Below are 26,349 nucleotides of genomic sequence, written 5' to 3' on the forward strand. Positions count from 1 at the left end.
GGCAATGCCCGTGGCCCAGTGCGCCACTTGCGCCAGGCTTTGACCCGCAAACTCAGATCATATTATAGGTCATGTAAATCAATTCCACTAACTATTTCTTACTAAATTAAATTACTACTGGTAACAGAATGCAATACGTAATCACATCATCATTTGACATTTTTAGAAAATTATCAAAAATATATTTAAGAATAAATAAATGTTCTAGCAATTTTAAATAAGGAATCATTAATCATTACGTTGTTTTTTATTAATTACTTGAGGCATTTTTAAAAATATGCTGAAACAATTATTCTTAATATAATGTCAGTAGTCAGTTAGAAGTTTGAGCAATACGTCTATACGAAAGACATCAACGCCTGACGCAAAGCAGACACGCAGAGAAGTAAATATTGTAAGAACTCGCCAAACAAAACATTCATGTGAGATCTAATCGAAGTCTAAAGGTCACATCTCACATGTGTAATCAAATTATTATTTTTTAGGTAATAGTCCCCAAAAATATTAATAGTATTTATGTAAATTAGTTTTAAATTGAATTATTATGTATTAATTATTATATATATATTTTTCTTTATTCTGTGTAATTTTAGGGCCATCATCATTTTATAGAGTGAAAAATTCAATTCAATTCAAATGGAGTATTTTAATCTAATAGAACGAATCTATTTAGGAAGGATAATATTTTGCTAGATTCAAATTACAATTAAATACCTATTTCAATTAATTATAATAATATCAAATCATACAAAAACTAATGAAAATATTTGACAAAATTCGTACATGTACTGTCAAATATTTTGTTTGTGCGACATTCCATTCGAGGTACAGGTACGTGAACATCGAATTGTCGTATATCTTCTATAAAGAAAAATATAAGAAATATAAAAAAAGGAAAATAAACATTCAAATATTTTTTTATAAAATAATAAAATTCTAGTCATGAATCTTAAATTTGAAGTTCAAAATAATACAAATAAACAATTTGTATAAAAGTCCTATACAACAAAAAAAATTGACATAAAAATACCTTAAATATATTCAAGATTAGTGCTTTTGAGGATAAACAAATTAATAAAATTTTGAAGTTTGATTCTGTGAACCAATAAACATTTTTTTAAATGAAATTATAGACGTCACAGCTTAGTCATTAATTTTAACAAAGCGCTTTAAAGACATTTTTTGTCCTTGCTTTCGTTACCATTTATCTGATTCATTTCAGTACAATTTATCCTGATCACAATGGCAAGCCCCATTCATATTTAATTAGAAATATGATAAGGTAAAATCTATATAGAAATTTAAAAAAATATACCTATTATCGTCTTATAATTAAATTGTTTTTCTCTTACGATATACGTGGCTATGCAGCGATAGCTTAATAATTATATATATTTAAAAAAGGCACTGATTCGATAAGGACAAAAGTCTAGACACAAAATCAAACAATTTTACATAACATTATTACCTGTAATTTGTGGTCATATGGGGCGTACTCAAATAATAACACAACTGACTATAATATTAGTAGTAAGAGTATAATATGTTCCAGTTTGAAGGTTGAATGACGCAGTGTAATTTTAGGCATCAGGGATTTTACTCATTATGTTGGTGACGCGATTTAAGGATTTTTCAATATTTCTTAAACTTGGTATGGTAAGTGATGGTGGTAAGTGTTATACAGTGTATATAGTGGTATAAATAATAATAATAACATAATAAAAATATAAACAATATAAATCAATATGTATTTTTGATGAAACTCTGCATACTGAAAGCAGTTGGTGGTAGGGCCCGTCTAGGTAGGTACCACCCACTCATCAGATATTCCACCGCCAAACAACGGTACTCAGTATTGTTGTGTTCAGGTTTGAAGGGTAAGTGAGCCAGTGTAACTACAGTTTAATACAATGCTTAATATTTCTTACAGCGCCATTGTCTATGGGCGGTGATGACCACTTACCATCAGGTGGTCCATACACTCGCACGCCAACCAATACCGTAATTAAGTTACCCTATGAGCATATTAATGTATTTTGGGAAATAATTTGGTCACATCGGCAAATGAGCCACTTGAATATAAACTAGTTTCTTAAGAAATATAAATTACTTATATCAGCAACATGCTGCAAATCCAGGAAACTAAGATGTAATGGATCTCTGTAATTACAATGGCTCTCTCACCTTTTAAACAGGAAAACGCAAACATAAGTATTGCAATATAACTAACTGGTCATCTTATATATGCCTAAATACAGAAACATTTTTTTTTAAAAAACTTTCGTTTTTACACATCTTACTTTTAGAGTAGAAATTTAACACATTGGTTTTTTAGATATTACATAATAAATTATTTTTAACATTTAAACAAGGCAAATTTTGTCTGCTTTATTTTCTGAGATACGTCTCGCTTACGATCAGTATGTAGTCTTCAAATATTAATTAACGACTTTATTTTAAAAATTAATGAACCTCCACTAACAATTATACAATATTAAATTGAATCCTAAAACACAATGCAGGTCATTTATATCCGTAAGGAACAAAAATAGATCCCTGTAAGACTCACATTGACTCGCATAAGACTCACATTAACTGGAGCTGAATTCGATTGCTCAGGTGCGCAATCTGTCGTTTGATCGTCTTTACCAATGCCACAATGAAGCGACTGTAGCAATTTCCGTAATTAATTATTTGGTTTAATGTATACTAACTGCTTAATCCACCAAGATTTTCCAATGTTGTTTGGTAGATACTTACCACACCTGTGATGATAATTTTATTTGACACATGCAGGGTTTTGCATGTCTCACCAACTACGTGATGATTTAAAAACACAGTGTAACATAACACACGATGACTCAGTGGTTATTCCAGTCTCTGCTCTTCTTTGTATCTTGTATCTTGGAAGCAAAGCAATCAACCTTGATGGATGGATAGAATAATTATTAATATTAAGACGTATACATATAATACGAAGCAGAAGTCATAATATAAAACACATTTCAAATGTTACCTAATTTAAAATGAGTAAAGGTCGTATAATGAGATAATTAACTCATTAAAAATATTATAAAATTGCCTAATTAATTTGTCTTTTACATCTGTCGTTTCCTAAAAGAGCATCCCTCGGTCAATCTATAACAAATGTCGTCTATTTAAATGAAAGGAATGCATCAAAAGTCAAGGACATGTCGCGATATCAAGTTGAACGAGTTTCCATCACCTTAATTTCGAACGCTGACACATATATATAAATATATTCTTGTTTTAATTTTGGAATGAAATGAAATGTACGTAAAAGTAAAGATTACTGAACTGTGTAAAATAATCAGTAATTTGCTATAATATTATTATTTAAACATCATAAAATAAATGTATTAATTACGTACAATGTACATATGTAATTGTATTTAACTAACATTACTGTATTTTTAGATGTTGAAAAAGAGTAACTATTGTATTTCTTGCCGGTTCTCCTCGGTAGAATCTACATTCCGAACCGGTGGTAGCTTTTCTTAATATAGTTTGTTAAATGACGATTCAAAAGTGCTTGTAAAAGCCTACTTGAATAAAGTATATTTTGATTTTGAATTATATTTTTAACTTCATGAGGAGGAAAATATAATTATCTTTCAACCGAAACTACGTACAATGGTTTTGTACGATTAACCCAATCAATCAAATTAAATCAAATTTTTCTTGTTCAAGCAAACTTTACGGTATAGCGTTTATGAGTCGTTAGTATTTTGCTTCTATCACCGTTTCGGAAAGCGAAAAGAAACGGCAAGAAACTCGCGTAGTCGCTCTCTTATAAGAAATCACATTTACAATGTGGTTAGTATTCACAATGCTATAGCTTACTATCTACATGATGCCTGATGTATGAACTGATTCGATTAAAGCATTTAATTTTAAATTTATAGGCTAATATATCTGTAGAATATGATTTTTTCGTCATGCAACCTTTTTACCGATGTTTACGTAACGCTTTCTTTGTACAGGTTCTTTTACCGAATTTCACAAAAATCTCAGTACCACTATATTCAAAATATATATAAGTGTATAGTTTAATATATGTAGGTCATACACAGTTTATACACGCCATTGAAATCGTATAACTTGCGTTTTAGTTATATATGTGGCACGATTTCATCGAACACATGCAGGTTTCCTCACGATACTTTTAAAATTAATCTCGTGCTCTGCATTTACTGCAGAGCACGAGATTAATTTTAAAAACAAAATAAAACTATAATTTACAGTTTCATAATTAAAAGCAGTGTCAAGATATTTCCTCAATCGATAATTCGATAAATTTTGTTTGATCAAATATTTAAATCACGCTTTAAATACTTACTATAAACTTTGCTTACTAGGATTACACAATTAATATTTCTTATATTAATTTATATGAGCCGAGATGGCCTATGAGCCGAGATGGCCTAGTGGTTAGAACGCGTGCATCTTAACCGATGATTTCGGGTTCAAACCCAGGCAGGCACCACTGAAATTTCATGTGCTTAATTTGTGTTTATAATTCATCTCGTGCTCGGCGGTGAAGGAAAACATCGTGAGGAAACCTGCATGTGTCTAATTTCAACGAAATTCTGCCACATGTGTATTCCGCCAACCCGCATTGGAGCAGCGTGGTGGAATATGCTCCAAACCTTCTCCTCAAAGGGAGAGGAGGCCTTTATCCCAGCAGTGGGACATTTACGGGCTGCTAATGCTAAAAAAAAATATTAATTGATAACACTTACAGGCTATAATATGAGGTATCACAACAGTAAAGGATAAATAAAATACCAGTTTGATTTTAATAAGTATATTTAATGAATATTACAACATAGCTATTATTATAGATAATGAAATATTCAAAAATTGTCATTCCCTTGTAAGAAAATAATGATGAATTATTGTATGATTTAAATTTGAAATCCCTTTAAAATAACTACTTATATTTATTTTAACAAAACGAGACGAAAATATAATTATGTTATCACAATATACTTACAAAACTAATACTACATAAATTGAACTAAATATTTACAAAGGTTATAAAAGGTCAGCGTTGAGAATTATTTATTGCAAGTCTCAACTAAAATTTACTAAAAATCGAGTTCGTCAATACAAACGTATAGTTCGTATTAAAATAACACAGTTACGGTCTAGCAGCTGCATTGTACAAAATATACGAAGACTTTTAACCAGTCCGCGTTGAGGACGAGGCAGTTTAAAACTAAGTGAACACATTTTACCATTCCTTTCGTAAAATAAAGGTTTCATTTCAAAGCGACATTAATAAAACCTTCATTTACAAATTCGATACTAGTAACTTATTATGTATTATATACTAGAAAAAGAAGACGAGATTACAATGAATGATGTACCAAGTATATGAATATCTAAAGTTTAACTCTATAAACGAGAAACGAGGAATTAATTAACTTTTATAAATCAATATTTACAATACTGTATTGTTCCCTTTCAGAGATGTATTAGGAAAGCAGGAATTCGAAACGTAATTTTCATTGAAAAAAAAAAATATAAAAAAACTTAAAGAGAACAAAAGTATTTGGTTTTTTTTCAAATTGACAGCCCTTTTAGGGATAAATTATTTAAACAACGTTGTCTTCTTACAAACATCAAATCAATAATGTCAGAAAGAGAGAAATTAGTGTTTCTAAGCTGAGTTAGTGATTTATTTTAATTGTTAGAAATTAATCAAATCGTAAAAGTGTTAAGTATAAATGGATTAATTAAATATTATTAAATTCATTATGTTTGTTCATTAACATTAAAACAAGGAGTGTTTTCTATTTTGTTTTACAATGACATTACATTGCCGACAACGTTCTCAATTACGATTTTTTTTATAAATGTCAAATAAAAAAATATATTTTAGAATATGAGTATGTCTGAACACGAATAATGAAACAATCAATAATTAAATTACACACTAAACAGATTCATATGTAGGTACCTAAAAAGATGTTCATTAATTTAGGAGCTAGTTTTGTGGTATCAATCATTAGTCATTAATATTTAAAATTTTGTAAGACTATGACCTAAAAGACGACTATTATTAATATATATAAGCATACAAAATCAATTTGTTTAAACAACGGTTCTACCCAGTAACTGGCTAAGATCGCGCCGTTTATATATCTTAAATGGAAGCTTATTATTTCATTAGGATATATAGCGAAGACATACTATTTACACGCATGATACACCATTAAATGTATAACCCTTTACATTTAACTTAAGTAAATCTGTTACTGTGCGTAACAGACGCAGTCGACTCTGACTCGAAAATATTTTGCATTTCATTACACGTAATTATCACAAAATCACAAAGGTTATTTCGCATTTGTCCTAAATTTTGATAACCCCGTAATATGTATAACTTACAATAATGACGACCCCAATAGCTTCAACTTATGGCAGAAACAGAAGACTATTTAAATAGAATAGAATACCGTATATATAAAACAATACCGGATAAAATAATTAATTTAACGATGGCACGTATTGTATAATATATTAGGGACAGTTTACACACACCTAAAACCATCATAAAATACGCATAAAACTGTTGTCACACAAATGTGCATCTAGCGTTACTCGTAGTCTACTTATATTTGAATATACGCGATTAATTATTTTTTTTGACAAATTCGGACATATGAAATATTTAATATGAGCTTACTTGTCTAAAATATTCACAACGATATTCCAAAAAAAGTTTTAAGGCTACTTTTATGTGACTAACTTACAACTTTACCTCTTTATCGTTTAGACAATAATGCTACACTAAAGTCAAATTCAAAGCATTACCGGTCGTTATTCGATGGCGTACCTGTACTATGTTACTCGGGTGAATTGAACGTGTAAAGTTCGCGTACCTGGTGCACATGCTGAGATAAAAAACTGTAACCCAACATCTAAATAAAGTACTTTAGTTAGTTATAATTTTTAGTTGTTTATACCCTAAATGAGTTTCCAAATCGTATATTTCTGTTGGAGTTTATAATACACAGTATTAGTAATATTTTCGTTAAAATTTTAGTTAACAAGTTACAGAATTTCGACCTCACCAAATGTGTTGGACTAGCTAATCAGTAATTGGTTTAAAAAACGTGAAAGCGATTGTATATTTTTTTATATCTATCGAGATCATATCGAAAAATAAACCATTTTTTTTATATTTTATTATGATAAAACGAAACAATATTCGCGCGTATAACGATTAAACTTATTTCCTTCACTTACCTAACTTATAATACATCGACGAGTAGGTTAGTTACAACACTTTTGATCACATTTTTCTCTCACTATTGGTGTCATTTTAAAAGCCATATATAAATAGAACTTGGTTATTATTGCTTAAAACGTTATTTGTTAAAGTATTCTGAGTATGGAGAAGTTCTGCTTAATGGTCATCTGCAGCACCTGCGAATAACTGCTATATTTAGATAAAAACTATTTCTTCTATATTGTGTAAGAACTGCGAGATTCACGAATAGAATTAATATCTATCTCACTAGTGTTGGACATTTTAATCATAATAAAAATGTCATCAAAATGTGTTGTTATCGTAATTATACATATATTTAAGACGAAGAATACAAGTATCATTTAGTATTTAATAGTACATTTCGTTTCATTTTTCATTTGTTTATAGATTCCATATTTCATAAAATAAGTAACATAATGTAAAGCAATTCAGACGTGCCGAGATCCCTGACACACCTGACATCAATTGTCAAAATAGCACTACCATGTAATAATTGTACAACTGGACCTATTCTACAACAGTTCATATCGCAGAATAAAACAAGAACTAACCCAAAAAAAAAATATACATATACCGTGACTAACAATCGATCTTAACAATTCCTTTGCAAAAGCTAATACACTGCGCTTAACTATAAGAAATAACAACACATAGGTAACTATTGTAATAAAAACACGCCTCGATATAATATTACGAATCGAGAACGCTTAACCAAAAACAAAACTACGCAATATTATTCGTAATGTGAATCAATTAGACGATAAATTATTATTATGTTTTCTTCCGATAATTACTATTACATATAAAAAAAAATACATTACAGTAAAAGCGAAATATAAATAGTAATAACCATAAGTACTAGGAAGTAATCAATATATAAAGTGAAACTAAATTTTCGTTTACATTTAAAATGTAAATCTGATAATTAGTTGACGGCGACATAAAATATTTCCTGTTTAGAAGGTATGCCATTGAGTTATAAGAGGCTCTTGTTTTACTAAAAGAAAGTAGACCAAAAATATACTTAACGAATTCTGATTTTCTTTTCTATAGAATTATATAACATAACATCCAAGAAAAGGATTCCATACTCGTAACGAATCATGGAAATATTTGTGTTTCTATCGGTTTTTTACGTTTCCACAAAATTTGTTAATTATAAACTTTTACCTTAGCAAATAGGATTATTAATATCTGTTAAATCATTAATTTAAAGAGGGCGATCGAGGTAAAGTTTCCGACAATACCTACATTCTAATAATAAATCTTAATCGGGAAAACTACTACTTATTAATTATATTGATCCATAAGTTGACTAAAAAACGTGAAAAATATTTTTGTTTTTTTCTTTTTTTCTTAATGTGAATTCCTGAATATTTTACAAAAAGTAATTTTAGAACGGTTTCAGGACTCTTAATTACAATTTATAGCACTAGATATTCATTTATTATGGAGACAATCAGAATAATTAGACATTTTTTGTAAATGTAATAATTCTCAACTCATAATTAATTCATTGAAAGTTGTAAAACATGATATCGCTAAAACAAGCAACTTTTTCATTAAATTTTATTATGCCTACATGATTAATTATATTACGGTAAACGTTCGAACAATTTTGAAATGTCTTAACTAGTGTTGACCCATTATAACATTGGGTTTCTTAAGTATAGGAAGCTCCGACTGAACTAAACCAGTTCATAAGACCTCTGATTTATATGAATTCATAAATTAAGAAAGGTCAAAAACTGATGACTGGATCGTAATTATACATGTCAACCAGGATATAAATGTTGATAGATATGCAAATATAATTCCTATTACTTGAAAGATATGTAACGTAACATAATTATTCTATTGAATAATAATTTTATTTTCTTTCTTAGTTATTTTAAAAGATCAATCGTAGATGTAGACGTGACAATGATCTAAACTAAAATGTAATGACAGATTTTTTTTCAAATATCTCTTATAAAGCGGATTTATCCTATCCTTATTTTAGGATATTTTAAAAGGTTTTTTTTTTAAACATTGAAAATATCCGATTATTACGTACTACTATTATTATATATCATCAATTTGTTTTCAAAGTCTAGCAAATCTTACTGATTTGTATTTTGAATATATTAAAATACAAGTTTACCCTCTCTGTTTCCGCCGTTGTAAGGGCAAAGTGTACGTGTACGAAATTATGTGAGTAAGTCACGACAGGTTTTATTCGATGAATATCCTACGTGCTATATTAAAATCTATTGCATACGATGACTAATTTTATAAGAAAATGTATATGTCATTTAAAAAATAAGTATATATTAGTAAAATACAATATCATTGTTGTGTTATTACTATCACCAAATTTAAATATCTTAAAATATATACTAGGTTCGACAATTTAAATATAGTACCAATTTTATTTTTATTTGACATTTAAATCTTGGTCTGAGTGCGGCGCTACTTGTGTTTAATCTACAATTGTGGAGATAATTGAGAGTCGCATATAACTGTAGAATATTCAATCATTAAAAAATATAACAAGTGTATAAGCTAGCTGTTCACTGATTGCGAAAAAACAACCTATAGAACGCACATATCAATCATAGTCCGTTAAATTATATAATTTTCAATCACAAGACACTCATTTGTAGTATTAAGTGACTCTGGACCGAAAACAATAAGTACCATACATTTTTTTATTAATCAACGCCCCCGTGGAATAAACCACGAACATTTAAAAATCTCAATTTGAAATTATTTATCATCAATTATCAATTACAAATCAAAATTTTACAGAAATAATCATTCTGTGTTTTTTAAGTATATCTTCTCGAGAAATTGGTTATGACAACGTTGATTTGTTAAAGCAAAAGTTAATTTTATGAATAATAACTACAGAATACATGTTACACATTTATGTAACATTTTAACAGAAAACGTTTCTTACGTTAGTTACCTTTTAAAATAAATTTCGTTTTATACGAGACCACAATTCATTTGAACGGTTAATAACGAACCTTTTCACTCTATTTGTAACAACAATTAGGACTTCTATAATAAAACAAAATAATGTTGAAAACATTTTTCAAATCATGTATTGCTATTGCATTATCGTTTTGTTTGAATGTATTTTATTAAGGATTCTAGTCAATTTAGTACAAATGGAGAACAGATTGTTTATTTTTTATGAAATGCGTAAAAATAGGTAACTAAGTTAAATTTTAACTTTAAAAAGTGACAAAAACACAGTTATACATGTAACAAAATATACAATATAAAAAGAAAAATTTCTCAAAAGTAACTTTGAAAGTTAAGAATTTTTTTTTAATTTTCACTAGTTTTGTGCCTGGTCTTTACTTTTCATGATCCTTTTTTTTATCTGCCGTAACGTTAAAGAATTTTAACTTGGCGAAAATAAAAACAAAAGGGAAGAGGTGTTTTGAACCGCAAAAACCTTTAACTGCCTGTGGGTGTGTACTAGAAAATAACTGGACAGTAATGGCACTGGGTCGGGCATATTTTGCACAAAGGGGAAATCACTGCATAAGTGGCACTCAATATGGCTACCAGTGTTCATCGAAGAGAACACGATAAACCAATCAACATCAGGCGTATAAATCCATCGAGGCAGATCTTAAAACTGTAGGACTGGGTAGTCAAATACTGGGAGACGAAGTAACCATTGCTGTACCTCATCTCCACGAGGGAATAATATGCAAAAAGCAGGAAGCGAAGAAGGATTCGCTTCATAGGTATTACTTGCAGATCTTGTACAAGATATCGTAAAAAGACAGAAATCTGTAGTACTTTATAAAAATGCATATCCCGTAAAAACTTATTTTTTGCCATACTGATATTTATTATTTTATTGTTCAATGAATATCAATAAACACGATAAGCTAGCATCACATTATCGACAATATAACAAGGCTGTGTCAGGCACTTTACTTTTTTAGATTAAACTATAAATTACTAATTTGGTATACTCATATCATCGAATAAAACCTGCATGTTAACATACTTTTTACAAAGCCTAATTAAAATCTATAGAAAGGTTATATGAAGTAATATTAGTTAAGGCAGTAATATAACGGAGCGAACTCTATAAGTTAAGCTGATTTTATTACATATGTTAATGTATGTATTTTACTATTTATCGATGTATATTATAAAAATAACTCACGATCATTTATAAAAATGTATTAATGTATTATATTCAATTGCTCGTCGCGTCGCGTAAAAAAATTCGGGGCCTAAAATAAATTCTTACTATTTTTATTTCATATCTGATATTTCGTACTTAAAGAGCTTCTATACGTATTTTTGTACTATTTAAGTTTGTTGAACCGCTAGCGTTTTATCTAAGACACGACATCACGAAACATCGTCGTCGAATCGGAATCGGGTGTATGTATGTCTATTTATTTATAATTACAACTCTATCACAGAGTAATCTATCGATCACGAACTGTGAAAACTATATATTGTCAATATTTATGAAATATGCCATAATTTAGTCATGTAATGTCAAAAAATGTAAAAAATTTAATAATTTTAGTTACGTGAGAATTTAATTCAACATTCTTAATACTATCTATCACCTAATACGATTTTCGGTTACTGTTTTATCACGAAGATTATGAACGTTACATATTATAGCAAAATATATATTAATAAACGTTACTATCGTATATCACATCAGGTTATGTTTATCGGAAACGGTCGTTTAATCATCATCGAATTACATTTTCCCACAATAAAGGAGGAGTTTGATATATAGTTACATACTACTTACCACTTTCATTTTATAACACGACGGCTTCATCACAGAAATTATTTTCGATATTAATGATAGTCAAGTGTTATTATTAACATTACACGACACGATTTCTGCGATAAAGCCAATTTTTTAAATAATAAAAACAAACAAAACAACTATTATCATAATATATAAATTAAAATATTTTTTTTTTATTTTTCTTTGTGCGCGTTTAAATTATATTTGGATTTCTAAACGTGTTTTTCGCTTTGCTTCATCTCAACGATTTCTTACAGCGCTTTAACCAATAATAACATATTCGTCATAGAATTTAAATTAACTAAGTTTAAATTTTAAAGCAAAAAGCGCACATTTTATTATAATCTAAAAAAAACACACACAGAGACGCTCGTTATTTGACGCACAGAAATGGTAATATCCCAGTTATTTATTTATCATGTCCCCCCCTCCCATAGTAAATAATCACAATTCACAGCAAACACGTGTTTATGTAAAACTAAAAGTGCTAAAATTAATTAAAAATTATCATTAACAACATTCGTGCGCTTTTCGGTGTGTACTTTAAATAACTATAATTTGATTTAACCTGATCCAAATTAGTTTGAGCATATCAGCATTTCTATGATATTTTGTATATTATTTCGTTTGTGTGCTTTGCACTGATATACAAGAAAAAGCGCACCAATATGAATATAGAATATTAGAACGGTGCAACACGATACATAACATAAACGAAAGAAGCGTTAAAAAAATATTAATTTAAATTAGGAACACACACACACATATCACTTTGAGGAACAGTACACTAGACACAATAGCTAAGTAATTCTTACGACGTCTATAGACGTATACTGTCCCAGATAGTGTGAAGCAAATTACTTTACTTGTAAATGAAACATTAATTTAACATGACTGCACGTGATCTAACTGTTGCACATATGTTATCAAATTATATTTAAGAAAAGTTAACTATTTAGCATGGATAGAGTTAAAGATTTCACAACCTAAACCTTTCAGCGAGGATGAAGCGTGTTGTATCCAAGAGTATTTTAATTAAAAAAAAATGTGACACTAAATTGAATATTTGCGGTAGAGCTGTTAGACGACTTACAAATTATTTGTTGTATATTGTTACGAGTTACGTGGACGGCATTTTGGCACAGAAGTCATTATTAATAAATGTATTCCATACCAAAGGTCGTGCGTTCGATTTGCCGCTAACGGCAAACAGTCGTAAGTATTTACAACGTTCCGCGTGAAAAGATAATGCGTAGGACACCGATAACCTAGGAGTTTGAAAGAGTTCATGTTTATAATGGGAGAAGTATGTTTTTACCGAATTATTTGAATTTTGTATATAATTTTTCCTCCGCGGTTAGAAGTAAGATTACATACAAATACCCGCTACACCCAGACGGGGTCGGCGCGGGTTGTGTATTGCCACTGTTATGGACGGTGAAGTAAGGGGGTGTCCTCGCCGGACTCCCATCGGCTGGAGCGCGGTCGCTCGCTACAGTTGTTGGTGCAACACGCTGAAACGTTCGGTCGGGCCTGAAATAATAACAATTGTTACATATTACGATTACTTGGCGGCAGGATTTTGAACTGGGAAGGTACTCGTCACTCATCACATATTCTTTCGCTAAATAATAATACTAGTGTTATTGTGTTCCAGTTCGAAAGGAGTAAGCGTAAGCCAGTACGAGCACAGGAAAATTTGTTTCCAAGGTTAGTGGCACATTGGTGACGTAAGAAATAGCTTATACAGTTTTGTTCATTCTTATTGCAGTTTTAAAAAACATACTGCGCCGAATCCAAATGAGACAAGAACAAACGAATAAATCAAACACTAAGAAAACGTTGATAATTCATCTTTTATTCTTAATAATAAGATAAGAATTAACATAAAATATGAATCAGCAGTCCTGATTGATCATGACTCAATCTAACCCATAAATTTAAATCAATTATATTAAATAGTCAGATAAATAAATAGCCTAGATAGCCCAGTGGTTAGAACGCAAGCATCTTAACCGATTATAGCGAGTTCAAACCCAGACAAGCACCACTTATAATTCATCTCGTACTCGGCGGTGAAGGAAAACATCGTGAACCTGCATGTGTCTAATTTCAACGAAATTCTGCCACAATGTATATTCCACCAACCCGCATTGGAGCAGCGTGGTGGAATATGCTCCAAACCTTCTCATCAAAGGGAGAGGAGGTCTTAGCCCAACAGTGGGAAATTCACAGACTGTTAATATGAGTTAGGATGAAATTATTTTTACGAGTACAAAAAATAACACCATAGTTAGTCAAGCTCTCGATCGTGTATTTAAATTCAACATTTTAATCACTGGTCCGATCTTGTAAGTATTTCAGTAATGACGTATATCATATTTCATAGTTAGCATACCTGAGCAAGTTGCAGATCGTAAAGATGGAGGGTGCTGACTGACATGTCTCGGACTTCATCCGGTAGCTCTGGCACTGCGCCTAACTCGAACACACTAGCTCCCAGAACGCTGCTCGCTCCCGCCAGCCCCGCTGAGCTTCGAGATAGCCCACCCTCTTCCTCGTCACTTGTCTCGTCCATATCCTATAAGGTCAAATATTTATATATATATCTCCATATACATGGAATAGGTAAGGGAATGAATAACGACGACCTTTTACAATAATATGTTAAGGGATTTTCACACATCCTTAAATTTTAAATAACCAAACGATATCAAAAATCCAAAAATATAAATACAAAACTAGACAAAACAACAAGGTAGAATTAATTAAATCTATAGCTTTCTATTTATATTTATCCTAAAAAAAAAATTGATGAATAACAAAAATGTTCATCTTTATTTCCTTTTTCTTTAATTGCAACAATATTTAAATTCATAATAATATTAATTAAATAATAAACAGAAAACAACTTACAGGTAGTCTATAATTTTGCTTTGGTTGATAGGAAAGTAGAGCGGGGAGAGGTGTGTTGGTACCAAATATGCTCTGCTGTATAAAGGAGCCCAACATGGTTTTATTCTGAAAATAATAAACGTACTATTAAACCTAGACTAGGGTATTCACTTAACATTAACACAAACATTTATAATAACATAATTTTTTGTAAGACAGCAAAATTCGTGAAATCGAGATATTTCGGTATTAAATCCATTCAATTCAATGGCAATAACAGTTCAAGAGGCGGTCATGTTTGGCATTTACGGGATTAATCAGAAAGTGTGTTCCAAAAAATATTTTCTTGCAGGGATACGGTAGTAAGTATATAATAATATGAATATTCATATTTGTTTAGTTTTATTTATTTTACCCGAGCGACGCCGGGTTTTCATCTAGTTAAAAATAAAATGGCACTTAGCACATCGCGTTCATTACAAGATTTTATATAAAAAAGTAAAAACAATGTGTGAATACTAAATGAAATTTCGCAGGTCGATGGTTGTGGTTAGGTTTTTACAATATATAAAGGTGCGTTTGATTGAATTAGTGATTAAATTGATTATAATGTGACTTACAAGTCCGTTAAGGTTTGGTTTAGCTTGGTGTATGCTCTGCCGCAGGGAGCGTAGAAACTGCCTCTGAGCCAGCTCGGTAGGCTGCCAGCCGGGATGGCGACAGGAAAAGGCGATCAGGGAGAGCTCAGTCTTACCGACTTCTCCTTGGTTGTATTGAGTGTTACATGCTATAAAATAAAAAATAAACTTAAATATTCTTTTTATACTTTTAAGCAAATCACCTATGCACTGATTCGATTATTAGTTTTTTTTTTAGTTTTATAAGAGGATTACAATCAAACATTGCGGGTTTAGTTCTCAAACTAGTTACACTGAAGTGCATGCTTAATTTATATTTATATTGAATCTTTTTGGTGTGACAAATTGTATATGTCCGATAACATTCTACCGCCTAAAAATCAGCAAGCGTTGTTCTTAATGGGATAGGAGACTCGAACCCCGTTATTGACACTGTGCCATACACTAGGCAATTGAAATTTCGTGTTATTGAAACAATAGACTTGCAATGATCATTGGCACGAAACGTTTTTGTGTTATAATGAGAATAATCATTAACAATAGAATCATAAATTATTACTTTTATTCCCATTTCTGCCATGTATCTGCCAATCCGGGTGACCATGACGTCTTATATCCAACTGAAAATAAAATAAAGTGTTAATTCGCAGTCCATATGCATACTTTATGTAAACGTTAACACAGGTGCACTCGTGTCAAATAAAGAGGTAAAAGTTATTGGGTTTATCCGTCTAAAAAATATCAGTTGCAGTTCTGAGTCTGAAAATTAATAAAGGAAAACCCAAAGTGTTGATCCTGCGGTCAAATTATATGAACTATGGCTGTGACTGACAACTTTTCAACAGAAAAACTATGTTTCATCGGCCTGATCCAGCCACCCACTCAAGGTATATTTCACCGCCAAACAGCAATCGATAGCATTGTTGTGTTTCGTTTTAAAGGTTTAGCAACTATAGGCACAAGGAAAATAACATCTTAGGTCCTAAGGTTGTTGGCGAAAGACGATGTAGGTGATAGTTAATATTTCGTAGCGTCTAAGGGTTGTGGTCACCAATTACCATCAAAGTGGCCGTTACCATTTGCCGGTCAGCCTAAGTATTTCATTTAAAAAAGTACATATGAGTTTTGTTAGAAGTGCACATGTATTTATTTTTTAATTCAATAAAATATAAAGATAAATACCTGAGCAAAGGAACAGACATCACCTATACCGAGCACGCTCACAGTGAAGTTTCTGTAGAAGTCGACGATGTCTAACGCACGCGTTCGCAGTGAAAGCAGCACCAGCGGACATAACAGTGGACTTAGCAACTCGAACACTATGTAAACCTGAGAACAAATTCAATAGAAAATAATGATTAATATGGAATAAAATAGTCATTCGATATATTTTTTGCGTTCGACTCATTTGACTGATTCAATGAACATTTTTATGTGGCCTAGTATATTTGCATATAAGTTTCCTAGCCTATTACAATACATACCACTTTTCCAACATGATATCGAATGAATCAAATTTCCCAGCGAATCTTAAATTAGTCGAATTGGATCGCATCACTTTAAAGGGAACTACGTATTATAATTCTAATAATAATATTTATTTTTTTGGTTATTCGCTTACGTCAATTTTCAATTATATATTTTATTATTGTTTTTTGTTTCTTAATCGTATATACAGTTCAAACAATTGTATTATTAGTATTTAACGTTGGTTTCCTATTAAATAAATAAAAAAGTATTCATACTCAAGTGGTCGTTGGTCGGCATTTACAAGAATAGAAAAAAAGTTGTATATTACAATTCCATTATAATATTTAAGAATACGCTACCGCTCTGAACTGAAACAGATGTTGGAAATGTGCCGCCACGTCCTTGGTGTGCGCGCGACCCCGCCAGGCGGTGGGCAAATAGTGCACGTGTCCCAGCACTTGCACCAGCAGCTCCTCCCCTCGCGCAGGACCCGTGCAAGCCCCACCGAGCCGTTCCTCTTCACCAATTAGGGCCCTACAATTTAATATTCCACACTGTAAACACGTCATTTCAAATACATATTCCATAGGTCTAGTCGTTAATAAAATACAATACAATTATTAAACTAATATAGAAAATTTTAATTTATATCGTGTAATAACGAAAACGATTCAATACATTTTCCAAAAAGTAAATATTTTTTTTATATATAATTTAAATATTTTTTATAATAAAGAAAATTAAAATCTGTTGCATATATTTGTAATTTGTAAAATATCTTGATTGAATATCTTGTTGTTGAATCTATAAAATACATATAATTACGAAAATAGACTTTACCAAGATTTTATTATACTATCTGAAACTCTGTAGATCTGTATTTAGTAATAACTACATCACGTTGGTCGTGCGTTTAGATCCGTAATAATAATTCGTAGGACCTATCTATATAATATCAATCGGAATGACTTTTAGTTTATTAATAGCAAGCAAAACCGTCGGCAGTCGTCTGCCATATATTTTATACTAAAATTTTTACTAGAACGCGCTGCATCTACTAGTATAAGTATTATGTATATTGGTTTCATAGTTTTATCAGTTAAGGAACTAAAAAAACTCCTCATTTATTAATACAGATTATACCAATATCATTTACAGTGCTCTAACGTGGAATAAGTTGCAAAAAAATTGACTATAACATATTTCATGACACAGGTAAAATGTAACTTATTTGATAAAAGTTTTAATTGATTGAAAAGCCTGTAGGTACTGCGTCCATAATCCTTTTATTCTTAACAGAACCTAAAATGAAGGTACAAGGACACTCTTAGAAATCTCTTAAGTAAGACTAATCGCTATAAATAAATAGATCAAGTATCGGAGTTGTTGCTCATGTATTATTAACATAGTCCTTTGAAGTCATTACAAACAGATCTGTAAATGATCTTATACGTATATAAAAAATAACGGTTGCTTGTGTTGTTAAGAATTCTTAAAAGACGTGATTAAGTAAGGTAATAAATTTTACCTAGCGCCAGCGAGAATACAGCCTAGTATGGTGATGATAGTCAGCACGTGTTCCACAGTGAGCACGTCCTCATCGTATACTGACAGCACTACGAGCACGCCCAGCACACTCGCAGATACAAAGACGACATTCCTGTAATTGACAGTTAAAATTTTATTCATTAAAATATATCATACTCAACATTATATGACCAATCCGGCCACTTGGTGGTAAGTGGTCACCACCCTCTATAGAAATTGGCACTGTGAAATATTTTAAACATTCTTTACATCGCCAATGCATCACCGACCTTGGGAACTAAGATCTTATGTTCCTTGTGCCTGTAGTTACACTGGCTAACTCACTATTCAAGCCGAAACACAACAATGTTACTCCTGTGTGATGATTTACACCATGGGTGGGTATCTACCTAGAAAGGTCTGCACAAAACCCTACCAAATAAAGTAAAATACTTAAGTAAAGTTGATTTGATTGTGTATTCTCATGCATATATATAATATTTTATCTATGTTTCTGTTTCATTATTATTATTATTATCGTATTTATTGTAAAATTTATTGTTACCGCCTAACAGAAAGTCATGATTCTGTTTGGCCTAAAGGTTGACTGGTAGAGAATGCCTTCAGGCATTAAGTCCGCCTTTTGTTCCAACTTTTGTTGTTGGTCAATAAAGTTTTTAAATAAATAAATAAATACAAATTCACAAAAACCGTTAAAAAAAATATAATGAAACTGCGCACTAAGTGTGTTATTTGTGTTAAAAAGACTAATTTTATTATTATATATTTATAATGTTGAATATTGGAAATCATGATTGGGCTTTTTGTTATTTTGTTATAATTTAAACTATTTATAGGTTTCGAAATTTAAAATAATTCAACTACATCATTGGCAACGTCCCAGACCTTAAAATAACAGAACGTGAAACATAATAATGATCTGTTGCGTTTTACCGAAGTAACCGAGTGACGTCATAACGTAAACATCTTTAATATTATTAACCTATACGTATACGTTAGTATATAGCATGTGTTTGTAAATTATATCAATGGTGTGTTAGAATACGTGAATATTAATTAAATATTGTACATAGGTTCAAACTCTGTTAAAGCACTATTTAAATTGCATGTGCCTAATTTGTATTATAATTCATTACGCTGAGCTTAAGGACAAGCATTGGAGCAGCATAGTAGATTAAGCTCCAAACCTTCGTTAAATGAGATGAGATAACAGCCCAGTAGTGGGACATTTACCAAAGTTCAAATCACTAACTTTTAACATATTGACAGTTATTCATCATCGATGAAAAATCTTGAATGTATCGGATAAAACTCTGCCGCAGATATTTTTAACAATCAGATATTCTAGATATAAATATATAATGTATGAAAACTACCAAATTTCCTTAACAAATACATTCTATCTTTTGAGGAGACGGTCGGTGACTTTACTTCAAATATGTTACTCGGTACACTTACTTAGCTAGGACCGTTGTGATTGGCGAGTTGAAGCTGGCGAGATACTTAGTGGCGGGCTTATGGGCGCGGTTGAGTCTGTCCCGTAATTCGTGTTCGAGTTCATTGAAATGTCGAAGGGTGACTTTAGCGTACAATGACCACGTGCGCAAGCCGAGAGATCCTGGCGACCTCTTTATTAACTGTTGAAAAAAAAAGAATTAGAACTAAATTGATTAATTAAGCCAAATAATAATAGATATAAATAAAACAACAAATATATACGAAATAATCATTGAATCATTACATGTTATATGTATATACACATGAACGGCTTTAGGAGAATAAAGATAACAGTTTATCTATGACGCCAATACAATAATATTATAAGCGGAATAACTTTATAAATAATTGAATAACATTAAGAAATAACAATTGAATTGCTTTTAATCGGTGCATCATTTCTTATAATTTATAAAATTATTTTTGACTATTCTGTAACACAAACTTAATCACTAACTACTACTACTACTATATTTTTTTTTATATAGTTTGGTGGACGAGCAAGTGGGCTACCTGGTGGTAAGTGGTCACCACCATCACCATCGCCAATGCACCTCCAAATTTGGGTCATTCACCCTCCAAACCGGAGCAATACAATATTGAGTACTGCTGTTTGGTGGTAGAATATCTGAGTACTCATCAGATATTCTACCCCCCTAGACGGGCTTACATAACGGCCTACCACAAAGTAAACTAAATTAAAATAACTTAATACTACTAACTAAATATTATATATTTTAATGCAAAATTGCTTATATTTCAAAGTGCTTACCTCCGCGTAATTAAAGAAGAAATACAGAATCTGCCAAGCTTGTATTAAGGGTGACAAGATAAGATTTACTAATGCGAGAAGTAATATCTGTCTTTGTAGCTGTCTTGCTAGAATCATTCGCTTCGAATTATCCTTATAAGCAGAACGTAGCTGCCAACAGTTCTCCCATGGACTCCAAGGACTATCTGTTCATGATAATACGAAATATTATTAATACAAATAACATAATAAGCAATGACATCATATATAATTATATTTAAAATCATTTACGACTTTAAAATACTTAAAAGAGTTTAAAATAAATTAAGTAATTCAACAACAATACATAATACTAATGTACGATTATTGTTGTTTGTGTGCAAACTAACATTATACTAACTGTATGTATAATCTATATAAAAATAAGATAGGAAACCTCCGTTTGATTAGCACAAATATAAATGTTATAGTTTGAAGAACAAAATATACACCAAATTCACTATTAATGTACAACAATTTGTATAGCTGTATAATTTGTACAGCATTATTAAGATTTTTTACGTTACTTTCCTATACATTTGTTAGTAAAACTTTAATATGATTATATTCATTACATCAATGTGTAATTGTGTATATATGTAGATTGAGGCTATTTTATATGAATCTATTGACTTCATGTGTTTCAAAATTTAATAACTATTTATTATTTAAATTAAATAAAAAATACGTCCTAGAAATTAATTAAAAATTATTCGAACATATTTGACAAACATAAACAATTATATGTAATAAAATGGAATTTAAATATTAGAAGTGTTTTCATGATTATATGTTTATCATTTCACTGCGTGACGGTGTATTTCGAAAACATGAGTCACGGGTTTTTTATTATTTTTTATTTATATCTTACTGAAAGGGAACGGACTATATTATACGAATATTATAAAAAAGAGCAAGTGTCTTTTAGCTAAATTACTTTAAGCTGTTGCACAAACACAACAATGCAAGTAAGCAATTAATTAAAAATAGTGTATTTTTATGACAATATCAGACTAGTATGATTACATACTAGTGGCCCAGTGGTTAGAACGCGTACATCTTAACCGATGATTGAGGGTTCAAACCCAGGCAAGCACCAACGAATTTTCATGTGCTGAATTTGTGTTTATAATTCATCTCGTGTTCGGCGGTGAAGGAAAACATCGTGAGGAAACCTGCATGTGTCTAATTATAACGAAATTCTGCCACAATATATATTCCACCAACACGCATTGGAGCAGCGTGGTGGAATATGCTCCAAACCTTCTCATCAAAGGGAGAGGAGGCCTTAGCCCAACAGTGGGAAATTTACAGGCTGTTAAAATAATGTAATGATTATATAGTGATGTTACTCAATTGAATAATTTAGGAAAAATGAGGTGAAACGAAGTTAAATTATTTTGTCTGTTATGTTATATCTTTTTAACTGTGCCTTTCATTGGCCCTACGACCATTTACAGATGGCGGTAGAATCACTACCCGTAAAGAGGTATAGTATGGACTGAAGATTATATAATATATTCATTGAGGAATTATTACTATGCTGAAACGTCTTTCGAGTTAAAACCGAAGTATGTATCAAATATTATAAGTTATAATTATTTTTCTTTCGATTGTAAGTTTTCGCACACATATTTTAAATATAAAAAAATAACAAACAAGAGTACTACTAGGTATATAAGTTAAGTAAGAGACAGAAATACTGAATATGATAAGAATGCAGGCATTTTTAATTTTCAGTTTTCCAATAATTACTATTAATAAATAATTGTTTTTTTCTGGAAATTAAATTAACACAATTTCACTTTCAAAGATCACAATAATTATATGAAAAAAATTATACTTACAAAATAAAAGAAACTCCAAATTCCATTTTAAACCTCTGCTTAAATAATGAAAATCTCCAATGCAAGGAACACGTATTTGCAGGGGAAGTAAATTCTTGTTCACCATCGCCACCATGTAATTGTTAAACCTATAACATTTTCAGATTAAAGAAAATAAAAATTTGACGACGTACGCGAGGCATTAGCCAATAATATAACTATTATAAAAACGCTTAGCATCTCACTACAACTATAAGTAAGAGGAAATTCGAAATTTGTGCAAGTAAATATTCAAAAAGGTTTTATTACATTTTATGAACTAAGTTAGTTTACGCGACTTACAGAAAATTGAACTGGAAGAAATCGTTACGTAAGGAAGAAAAGTTATATGGCGCCTCCACGTGACTTTTTCTTCTCTTTGTCTTTTTTTCTATTATATACGTTTTTATACAAACTTATTTTTTTGTTATTATTGTACGGCATTTTAATAACAAGTCAAAAGAAATATCTTTTTATATAATTATCTTCAAACATTGTTAATATATTTCATTGAGTCTATTATTTATTATATAACATACAGCAAAAGCAACTTCTTTCGCACGACACCTCACTTTTTTATTTATTATTATACATTTAAGCATAAAGCCCTGTTATTGGCTAAAGTATTATCCACTCATTTTTAATTCTGTCGCCAATACTTTATATTGCTGTGTTCATGCTCGACTGGATGAGCCAGTGTAATCACATGAGTGGTCATTTTGCAGACTCAGCTTGTATGGGCAAAGGTAACCAATTACCACAGAAACCAAAAATAGATTTACTAATATATTACTACTATAACAAAAACATTGTAATAAAGTTCATATGTAAAATTGCATGGCTTTTGCGGCATTAATGTAATATATATTTTTATGTATTTGTTGCTCATTATAAAGTCATTAATCGAATCCTATGTAATTACACGATTTACACGCGTGCAAAGCATGGCCATAATGACTGACTTACAAATATTATTAATATAAGGCATACATTCACTTAGCTATTTATAATATGTTTAATTAATTATTCTTTCAATAAAAACAATAGCATAATGAACATGAATTAATAAAAACATTTATACATTCGCTTAGCTTTATGTACAATGATGCACTATCTAATTCAATACGGATCTATGCAAATTACTCAACACGCATTATAGGACTACAATTATATATACAGATAAGCTTTACATTTATGTATAGTATTGAAGTGATTATTTTCATTATTTATTTATGTTATATAAATAATTATCGTTATCTTAATTATAACACCAATACTCAATTTTGTTAATTTATTAGAATTATTTGTTGTGTTGGAATTTATGTTCAATCTCAATGACAACTAAAATATTCCATTATATTATGAGACCTGTCTAAGTCCCCAGCTTTAATTTAGCGGTTCAAATAACATTTGTAGACTATATGCTTCTTTGTAGTGCCTACTGGTTGCTGCAAGATTTTGTTCTTAAAAACTATTTTTGCATAGCCATTAATTATATTTAGCCAACCAATTTAGATTGCATGTATTGTCTAGACAAATGATGAATAAGAGAAAGTCTAAATATATATTAACTCATCTCAAAGGAGTCACTGAACTAATCACAATGATGACTATATATGACTTTGAAGTATCAATATACAAATTTAGAGTAAGAATTAAAATAGCTTTCAGCCCTGAAAGTAAATGCGATGGATTTTGTATGTAAAAGGGAAAGTAAAAAATTAATGGAATGGTGCATATGCATTCGAAAGAATGTAATGAAAAATCCAATTCATATGAATAACATAAAATTGTATAACTTTTAAAATGTAGATGCTAAGTAATAGCAATAAAATTCAATTCAGCTTAATATTTAAAAACATTAATATAGCACACTGATGTCTCGCAAAAATTTGCAAATAATAAGATAAGCCTTAAATTTACTACATCGCAACAATGTAGGTAAATATTTAACTAATATAATTCAACAAAAGTTGGTATAACTAATTTAGACTATTACTACAGAAAGTATTAGATACCTGAGTATTCTATGGTAAATATCTAGTTCATTTATCTCTTGTTTGTGGACACACATGTGATGTTCCGGTTGTGCCTCTCTTACTCTCTCCTGTATGGTAGACCAGTTCACCCAAGCTAAATCACTCTGAAGTAAATTCAAATAACTAACATTAATATTGGAAAATGTTTTAATTTACGCTGGTTTCAATAGTCCAACATTTACTTACCTCTTTAATCTTTAAAGCATTGTTATAAAATAATTTTGTATCGTAAGCATAGTACAAATGATATATTGATATAACTAATCTCATTAGCCAAATAAATGAACACAACACAATGAGACACCACCTGAAACCAGAACACAATTGAACTGAATATTTTAAATTCCATCAGTTTTAAACAGCATTAAAGAAACAAAACAGCAACAAAATCAACAAAAAATTTACAAATTCTTACCATGTCCAAGATATGTTATTAACACATACCGAAGAAGAGTAAATCACATCACTTAAGCTAAGTTTCTCACTTCTGTTTGCATTAGGATCATTTCTAAATAATCTTGGATAGTCTATACAATGCACCAAAAATGTGGAGAACCAAACAATAAATATAAACTGTAATAGATAAAATAAATCTGACATCATCATTGGATAAAAGCCTCCTCTGACATAATATCTATACATCCTTGTAAAAAATGAATCAAGATCTTCTATATGAGTCCATCCCACTGAAAATATAGAAAATTGCTTTAGTAAGTAAATATAATTAAAAAAAAATGTAAGATGTAATATGTCAAACACATGGTTAATTCGGAAGTTATTTTCGAAACTTGACATCTGATGATTTAGCATTTTCGTTGTAATTGTAATTTTAATTTGTAAAGATTAAAAACAAAGCAAATTAACGATAAAATCGTAATATTTAGATGTTCGTTTAGTATTATACAATACACTTGAACAAAGCAATTTTTTTGTTTTTTTGCAGTAATAAAGAAACTTATTTACCTTTAGTTTGAGGTACTTTGTGAATGATAACGTTTGTAGCATCGTCGTGTTCCTGATCCAGGGTGATCATTGTTGGAGTAACTTCTGCAGATCTTCCCAGTGGCGGAGTTAATTCGTTGTCTAGAGCGCTATACGTAATATCACGTCTAAAGTGTGCCATTTTCAAGATATTTTTAAAACTAAACGCTTTTTCTACGTCTTATTAATCGATAGATGATATTTAATGTCTACACATTCTTGACTTTGGCCCAGAAACGTAAAAAAACTTTCTTATGAAATGACTTTGTAGATTTATACAAAGGATTTTTGTTATATTACATCTTAAAATTATCAAAACCAATAGTTACGCATAAAGCTAGACACTTTGTGTTTTTTAAAACAAAAATTAGTTCAAGGATACAAACAATTTTGAAAGAAAAAAAAAACTATATAGTGTCTGTATTGATGAATACGCTTTACAAACCAAATGTCGAAAATAAACGAGTAATACTGACAGCAGATTTGTGATTATAGCAAACAATAAAAAAAATCCTTTCTACGCAATAATAA

The 26,349-nt window shown here is 30.4% G+C and overlaps 1 protein-coding gene across 1 annotated transcript; it reads right to left on the reverse strand.

Annotated features, from left to right (window-relative positions):
* Positions 1-4,899: 4,899 nt before the first annotated feature.
* LOC125075761 (autophagy-related protein 9A) lies at positions 4,900-26,189 on the reverse strand. Its single transcript, XM_047687484.1, has 15 exons — positions 25,801-26,189; positions 25,253-25,523; positions 25,024-25,144; positions 24,817-24,941; positions 22,781-22,908; positions 20,916-21,100; positions 20,105-20,283; positions 18,627-18,758; positions 17,458-17,632; positions 16,811-16,957; positions 16,188-16,248; positions 15,611-15,777; positions 15,012-15,116; positions 14,494-14,676; positions 4,900-13,628 (listed from the first exon to the last, which is right to left on the reverse strand). Exons 1-15 carry the CDS (start codon positions 25,958-25,960, stop codon positions 13,524-13,526), a joined length of 2,244 nt encoding a protein of 747 aa, XP_047543440.1. The 5' UTR covers positions 25,961-26,189; the 3' UTR covers positions 4,900-13,523.
* Positions 26,190-26,349: the final 160 nt, after the last annotated feature.

The sequence above is a fragment of the Vanessa atalanta genome, chromosome Z, assembly GCF_905147765.1.
Source record: "Vanessa atalanta chromosome Z, ilVanAtal1.2, whole genome shotgun sequence".
Lineage (NCBI taxonomy): Eukaryota > Metazoa > Arthropoda > Insecta > Lepidoptera > Nymphalidae > Vanessa > Vanessa atalanta.